Source organism: Mytilus trossulus, chromosome 12, assembly GCF_036588685.1.
Source record: "Mytilus trossulus isolate FHL-02 chromosome 12, PNRI_Mtr1.1.1.hap1, whole genome shotgun sequence".
In the NCBI taxonomy this organism is placed as follows: Eukaryota; Metazoa; Mollusca; class Bivalvia; order Mytilida; family Mytilidae; genus Mytilus; species Mytilus trossulus.
The window spans coordinates 39,313,167-39,321,600 of NC_086384.1; the positions used below are offsets into that span (position 1 = coordinate 39,313,167).

General features: G+C 33.9%; 2 protein-coding genes across 3 annotated transcripts; one reads left to right on the top strand and one right to left on the bottom strand.

Annotated features, from left to right (window-relative positions):
• Nucleotides 1–338: 338 nt before the first annotated feature.
• Nucleotides 339–1,067, top strand: LOC134692440 (circumsporozoite protein-like). The gene has a single exon (XM_063552892.1). It carries the CDS (start codon nucleotides 339–341, stop codon nucleotides 1,065–1,067), a length of 729 nt encoding a protein of 242 aa, XP_063408962.1.
• A 1,151-nt stretch (nucleotides 1,068–2,218) lies between these two features.
• LOC134692042 (zinc finger protein 271-like) lies at nucleotides 2,219–7,264 on the bottom strand. 2 transcript variants are annotated; one of them, XM_063552399.1, is made up of 2 exons: nucleotides 7,157–7,264; nucleotides 2,219–3,519 (listed from the first exon to the last, which is right to left on the bottom strand). In XM_063552399.1, exon 2 carries the CDS (start codon nucleotides 3,502–3,504, stop codon nucleotides 2,314–2,316), a length of 1,191 nt encoding a protein of 396 aa, XP_063408469.1. In that variant the 5' UTR covers nucleotides 3,505–3,519; nucleotides 7,157–7,264; the 3' UTR covers nucleotides 2,219–2,313. The 2 variants fall into 2 exon arrangements, with proteins under 2 accessions (XP_063408469.1, XP_063408468.1); XM_063552398.1 differs by lacking the exon at nucleotides 7,157–7,264 and adding an exon at nucleotides 6,559–6,654.
• Nucleotides 7,265–8,434: the final 1,170 nt, after the last annotated feature.

The following is an 8,434-nucleotide window of genomic DNA, read 5'->3' on the forward strand; positions in this document are numbered from 1 at the left end:
TAATCCTAATGCTGTCTATAACACTAACCCTAATGCTGTCAATAACCCTAATGCTGTCTATAATCCTTGCACTGACGCTGTCTATAATGCTTACCCTAATGTTGTCTATAATGCTTATCCTAATGGTGTCTATAACCCTTACCCTAATGCTGTCTATTACTCTAACCCTAATGCTGTATTTAGCCCTTATCCTAATGATGTCTTTAACCTTAACCATAATACTGACTATAACACTAACCTTAATGCTGTCTTCAACCCTAATCCTAATGCTGTCTATAATCCTAACCCTGACGCTGTCTATAATCCAAACACTAATGCTGTCTTCAACCCTAACCATAATGCGGTCTATATCTGTCTTTAACCCTAACCCTAATGATGTCTTTAACATTAACCCTTATGCTGTCTATAAAACTAACCCTGACCCTGTCTATAATCCTGACCCTGTCTATAATCCTAACCCTAATGCTGTCTATAACCCTAACCTTAATGCTGTCTTCAACCCTTACCCTAATGCTGTCTATAATCCTAACTTTAATGCTGTCTTCAACCCTTACCCTTATGCTGTCTATAATCCTAATCCTGACGCTGTCTATAATCCTTACCCTTATGCTGTCTATAGCACTAACCAGTACGATGTCTATAATACTTATCCTGACGCTGTCTTTAACCCTAAACCTAATGATGTCTATAACCCTAACCTTATTTATGTTTATAACCCTAACCCCGATGATGTGTCAAACCCTAGCCCTAATGCTGTTTATAAGACTTACCCTAATGCTGTTTATAATCCTAATCCTGACTCTGCCTATAACCCTGACGCTGTCTATAACCCTAACCCTAACGCTGGCTATAACCCTCGCCCCGATGATGTATATTACACTAACCATAATGCTGTCTTTAATCCTAACCCTAACGCCGTCTATAATCCTAATCCTGTAGCTGTCTATAACCCTAACCCTAATTATGTCTTTATTTATTCTAACCGTAATGCTGTAACCTTAACCTTAATGCTGTATATAACCCTAACCCTAGTGGTGTCTATAATCCTAACAGTAATGCTGTATTAAACCCTAACCGTTACAATGTTTATAACCTTAACCCTAAAGATGTTCATAACCCTAACCCGATGGCCGTCTATTACCTAATCCCTAACCATAATGCTGTCTATAACCCTAACCATAATTCTGTCTATAACCCTAACCCTGATGCTGTCTATAACCCTAACCCTAATGATGTATATAAGCCTAACCCTAATGATGTATATAACCCTAACCCTAGTGCTGTATATAATCCTAACCGTAATGCTGTATAAAACACTTACCCTAACGATGTCTATAATCCTAACCCTAATGATGTATATAACCCTAACCCTAATGATGTATATAACCCTAACCCTAGTGCTGTAAATAATCCTAACCGTAATGCTGTATAAAACACTTACCCTAACGATGTCTATAATCCTAACCGTAACGCTGTCTATTACCCTAACCCTAATGATGTATACAACCCTAACCCTAGTGCTGTATATAATCCTAACCGTAATGCAGTATAAAACACTTACCCTAACGATGTCTATAATCCTAACCGTAACGCTGTCTATAACCCTTACCCTAATAATGTATATAACCCTAACCCTAGTGCTGTATATAATCCTAACCGTAGTGCTGTATAAAACACTTACCCTAACGATGTCTATAATCCTAACCGTAACGCTGTCTATAACCCTAATCCTAACGATGTCTATAACTCAAACCCTAGTGCTGTATATTACATTTATCCTAATGTTGATTTTAACTTAGGACGGGAAAAGAAGTTACGTCATCAAACTTCAAACTCATTATGTGTCTTGTGGTAATAAGCATTTTGTATATTAAGTTTCATAACATTTGGTTGAGGATAACTAAAGTAAGAAAACGGGAATCCAATTTTGGGTCATACGGACGGACAAACGGACGACTATGTAACACTTTTATTTTTGTATCAAGCTTGGAATGGACAGAAGCCTATTTACGGTTAAGAATCAATCCACCATTCCCAAAGGGAAACAACTTGTGTTAAAAGAGCCGTGTTCACGTAAACTTAATGCACAGAAAAAGCACTACATACATAATGTGCCGCGGTAAACTTTTTTTACGCAAATAAAATTAATAAAATTAAAAAAATAAGTATTACATGTATTACATTCTTAAATATAACCCTTTTATTCAAGAAACAACCATTTTGTACTGTTGATTTTATTTGAAATTCTAACAGATCAGCGTTCTAGTCTACATAACTGTATACATTGTTGTACAATCGAAAAAGTTTACGAAGTCATTCATGTTGCTGGTTGGCTAGATGCAAATGAAAATCGTTTTTATTCAGGCATATTTTGTTACACACATTACACTGCCACGGATTCGACTGGCCGTGAAGCGAAGTGTGGAGAATGTACAATCCACGATCTTCAAACATAATGCAACAATGGTGACAACGAAATATTTTCCCCTGTGCCTCTAGATATGACATTATTTCCCGTACAGAAGGAATATCTGACCTCTCGGACGTGAACTGTGAACTGAAATCACGTGTATGTCTCGGTGGGTCGACATTGATTGAAAGACGCGGAATGGTTCGTGCGTTCAGTTCCTCAGATGATCGAATACACGTGTGAATCCTTGCCAAGACTTCCGCCAAGCCACTTGTTGAATCAGCAATTCCCCCTTCTCTTGATGAATACGAACGTGGAGTGGACACCCTATCATCACTAACAGAATGAATATCGGAAAAATTCAAAACTGGGTTATCTTTTTGAACGCTTTCAATAGCACTGGTGCTCTCTGCATTCTGTAAGTACATGTCAATCTTTGGCGACATCGGCTCTGCTTTAATGATTACATTCTCAGCATTGCTTTGGCTAACTGCAGAAAAGGAAGCGTTATGAGTGATTACATCGTCTGCTACTGGATGCTGAAAATCTTGTTTGAAAGTTGGTAATGAATCTGGGTCAAATGCATGTTGCCTTGAACTTGACCTACGACGCAGTTGTTTTCGGTCATAATTACCAGGAGTACTAACATATGCCTTTTGTTTATTCAATTCGGTCGCGTGACTTGTGTGAATATGGTCATTTAACGTAATTTGATTAGGAGTTGAAAATGAACATAAGTTGCAAGATAGTACAGTTCCTTGATGCCCCTTTATGTGTCTTTGTAATGCATCCTCGCTTTGGAAACGTTGTGGACATACGGTACAAGATAGAGGCCGCTTATGTACAGTTCTGTGCTGCACGAGATTAGAGCGTGCAGCAAATCGTTTATCGCACAGACTACATTTATATGGTTTAATACCAAAATGAATATTTTGATGCTCCAACAGAATATTTTTGTATCCGAATCTACGATTACATATTTCGCATTCATACTTTCTCTCTTTAGCATGTGTTAGTTTTTGATGACGTAGTAGGCCATTTTTGTAATTGAACTCTTTACCGCACTGTTTGCAGGTTAATTCCTCTGATTCCATATCAAACAACTACTTCTGTAAAATAAAACAAACGTTTAGTACGTAACAAACTAGAGATATAAACATGTTATCACATATTTTGTACTGATATGTACGTTTTTGCTTGGCCAATAATAGCCGGAAGTCAAGGTTGGTTATCAGCCCTCGGGGCCGATATCGATATCAGCCCTCGAAATCCATATCAAGCCACCGAGTTTAACTTCCGGTAAACTGTCAATCAAAGACTATTTGTAAACAAGTTGAACGCAATGAAAAGAAATTTAGAAAGTTACGAATCGGCTGTAGAAGAAAACAAGTAGAAATCAGCAGTGAAAATCACAAAAGTTTCCGTAAAATTTTGAAGTCATAAAGAATTTATAAAATATATGACGCCACACTGGAATGTGTAGCGATATAGGATTCTTTTTAAGCATTTTTTAACATTTGTAATGTAACACTTTTAAGTAGTTTAATATTTGCAATTCTTAGAATATATTTATTTCTAATTATTTCTGAAACTTTTCACAAAACGTTTTTTACCTACTGTGATACAAACTTTTTTTAATTCACAGTGATACATTTTTATTGTCTTTTCGTTAAATATCGTTTTGATTTTTGATGAAATATCAAACATAATTTGCTGTAAGCTATTTGTTTTCTCTTGCTAAGAAATATGTGATAAATAGATTATTACATGTCATTTTTCATATGGTCTCTGGTATCAGCCCACGACTCATATCAAGCCCTCGGGCTAAAGCCCTCCGGCTTGATATGGGAGTCTAGGGCTGATACCAGGGCCATATGAAAAATGCCATGTAATAATCTATAATTAAACAAGTTTTAAATTACCGACCGTGCAAGAGGGGTATATGATATTGGTACTATTTGGCGTTTCACGACGTTCCTCAAAATAAGGCGGCGGTATTAAAATGGCACTTGAAAATTAAGAGAGTAGGGTTCGCTAGTATAAATATCTTAAGTGAATACGATACAGTTTTGATCCCGTATTTACCTTTTGATAAAAAAAAAATCCCCATATAGACTTTTTTACCTGATTAAATCAAATATATAGTAAAAAATATACTTTCATGTGCTACTTTTTGAGTAAAATGAGGTCGAAATTTTGTATATTTGCTCAAAATTCGGATTTGTGGCCGTGTTTTCCATTTCAAAAGAAAGACATAACTTTTTGGTTTTAAAAGATAAACACAAATAGTATTTTGTTAAATAAGTTGTAAGTTCTGTAGGTTATAAGGATGTAAAAAAATGTATACATTTCTTATTCAGAAATAACTCGTATTTATCAAATGTTCATGAATGTAGAAAAAACAATTTTTTTTGCTATTTAAAAAAATTGCACTATTTACGTTTTCATGAAAATTGACACACATACTCTTCTCGCGTAATCAAACCAAATGGCATTTTAAAAAAGAAGGATCCATGAACTCTTTTTCAAATTAAATAAGTTTGTTTGAATGATAAAAATCAGCCGAAAACTGAATCTTTTCCGGATAAGTTATAGTTTGAGCAACGCCATTACCTCCCCTGTAACTGTATCGTATGCCCTTTAATAATGGAAACATTTTTTTGGCTAAATTTTTTTTTTTTAAATTCCAAATATTAGTCATTGTGAGTGTTTCAACAAAGCATAGAATTCCTAAAAGTTACATTACTTTTACCCCCTCCCCCCTTTTCCCTTTTCCAAAAAAACACAAACAAAACTAAAACCAAAACATCACAGATGCTTTCAAGTGAAGACTCAGTATCTGACATTTAAGACATTATTGTTTGTCTATATATTTAGTAGTCGAATATCGAATATTTCTAGAAAATGCTCTATTAAGCACTAAATAACTTTGTGGTACCACCTCTGCATATAATGGTTATAAATTTGGTATGATATATATATGTTTGTATGTTTGTGTATAACAAATTTGTATTGTCTTGGTATCATTCCTGTAATTTTGGATTTTAAACCAATAAAAATTACTTACTTACTTACTTATCGTACTAGTGAAGACTCAGTATCTGACATTTAAGACATTATTGTTTGTCTATATATTTAGTAGTCGAATATCGTACTAGGTTGACCACATGATTGTGGTTGTACTGTTGGGTTTCCGTGTTTTACCTCAATAAACTGACATTTTTTTTTTTATTAATATCGTAAGTTAGAATGCTAGCTATTATATATAGCTTAGATAAAGATGCAATCTTCAAAAAAATAATTGATTATAAAATATTATTCCATAAATAAATAAATCGATTCGAGATTTGTCATAGACAGTCACACTTAATTGTTTAATGTAATCTATATGATTTTTTTCGTCTGTTAGTGACTTTTAAAAAATATATTATTTCCCATTTGCCTTTTTCGCATATTAAAGAAAATATCATTAATTCCATGCATGTTCCTTCAAATGATAACACATGGAAATAGTGCATCAACCCCAGGCTACACCATTTGTGTATGTACATGCTTTTGTATAAATCACGACGAAATATTTATATGTTAAACATATACGTTTCATGTTTAGCGTACTGATATGATTATAATGATCTATTATGAATGTACATGAAATATATCTATATAACCTAATGCGCATGCAAACAAAGAGATTACTTTCTATAATGTATTTATAGATTTTTCATCTTAATTCCATATCAGCTTGTGCCTGCATGTGGAATACACATAATATAAATAATGTACAATGCATTATGAATGCAGATACTACAGAAATATCCACACATAGAAATTTAACAATACCATAATAGAACAATAAACATTATGTTAATGCATATTTTCAGAACTATCAGCTAAACAAGGTATTATGCATAATGGCAGACGCTATATTTATGAAATTATATCAAAATAACCCTGCAGATCACCTCAAATCGACAATAGTGCAGTTCGATGTAGATTAAAAATGTGGGTCACATTTTTTGTGTTAAATGTATATAAATATATTATTTATAACAAAATGGTAAACATTAAATTGCATTGTTAAAATTTAAATCTGATGAACTTTAAATACAGTTGCATACTAAATATATATCTAAAAGTAATAAACTTACTTGTGTGAAATTGATTTGATCAACCGGTCTTTGTAATTTCTTTGTACATGAACATGTTTGCATAACTATGTTGATTCACTGATGGGGCGCTCGAGGGTTTTCCAATATCATATTATATGTAATTATTTTAAACTTTAAATTTTAAATTGGAGTCTTCATTTGGGGGAAGGGTGTAGCTTTTAAATCACGTTGAAATACCCAATATGTATTTTAATTGAGATCACAGTCTCCTTATTTTGCCGGTTTGTGTATTTAAGAAGGGTTGTAATTTTAATGGAATACGATGTCGATTTCAACGTTTTAATTAAAACGCGTGCAAGTATCAGTGTATGATCGATTATTTTCCCGATAATTCTGGAAATAATGAAGCACAATATAATGGATGCTTGTACTTTAGTGCTATAAATGCATATCATGCTGGATATTTTTTAATGTTTAAATTAATTAATTAAGTAATAAAAAATTAAATTATAAAAATGTTTAGTATATTACATATATCATGTATAGTATAGTAATCAATCATATTGCAAACAGACCCCATTCTAAGGGTGTCTGTGCCCGTTCACAGTATACAATTATAAATATGGTCAGTACTCACATTAGTTTATGTCTTCTGGCGATCGACAGCAGTATATATTAGACCCATAAAAATTTGAGCGTCCGCCGGGTAAAAGTTCTTCGGGAACCGGATGTAAATATTCCGTTCACGGAATGGGAACTTTATTTGACGCTGCATCGTGTAGAGAAAAAAAATAAGTCTCTCTGTGGCGTTGGACGCAAAATCAGTAAGATATATTCGATAGCATATAAAGGTGGCACGTACGGTAGTATTTGCATTCCAGAATTTATGTTGCTTTTTTGTGTACCTAAGTCAATGTATCTAAACAGTGATATTGGACAAAAAATACATTATCAACTGCATTGGCGGATCCGGGGGGAGGGGGCGGGGTGGAACCCCCTTTTGTGGACGATCAATGCATTTGAATAGGGATATGTTGTTGGACCCCCACCTTTTAAAATGGATGGGTCCGCCCCTGAACTGAACACACGTTCCCAGACTAAGTGATGAATCAGGTGTAGAAAAATATGAAATAATTTTACAAACAGATTACAAATGTTTTTTTTTATATTTTTTTAGAATTGTGTATTCACTGCATGATAAAAGACCTAAACGCACTAGTGGCCTTAGGTTTTTAAAAATAGCAAAAAAAAAGTAAACGGGTATATGATACAAATTCAAATTAATTTCTGAATAGTAAAAGTAAAGTACTTCAGTTAACTGTGAATGTAGAATATTTTGCAGTGTTGGAAAGTGATGAACATTCTAAAAAGGCTATAATTATAATCCCTTATAGGCCAGGCAATTACTATTACCATGCCACCGCCTAAACAAGAACCGTCATATAGCATGGGTTCGAATTCCGGCGAGGGAAGAACCAAAAATGTGCGAAAGCAAATTTACAGATCTAACATTGTTGGGTTGATGTTTAGACGAGTTGTATATATATATAGTAAAATGTATATTACAACGATCGTCGGTTCGGAGACAAACCGGCCGGCTAAACCACCCATTTGGTCTACAAATTTAATAGTTACAGTATAGAAATATAAAGTCTTTTTGATGTTACATTGAGTACACCTGTTTATACTTTTATGTCATCATACTTTGACATGAATGTATTCTTTAATACTATGGAAGACGTTATGAATTAACATGGAGCTATTTGTGATACCTTTTTATACTGATTTGTAATTATTTTACTATACAGCTGGTGTTGTAATACAAGACTGGTACCTATAACATAGAGCAACCTTACTGAGCAGTTCATACTTTTCTTTCATACTTGTCTACTATATATTTGCATTATCACCTCGC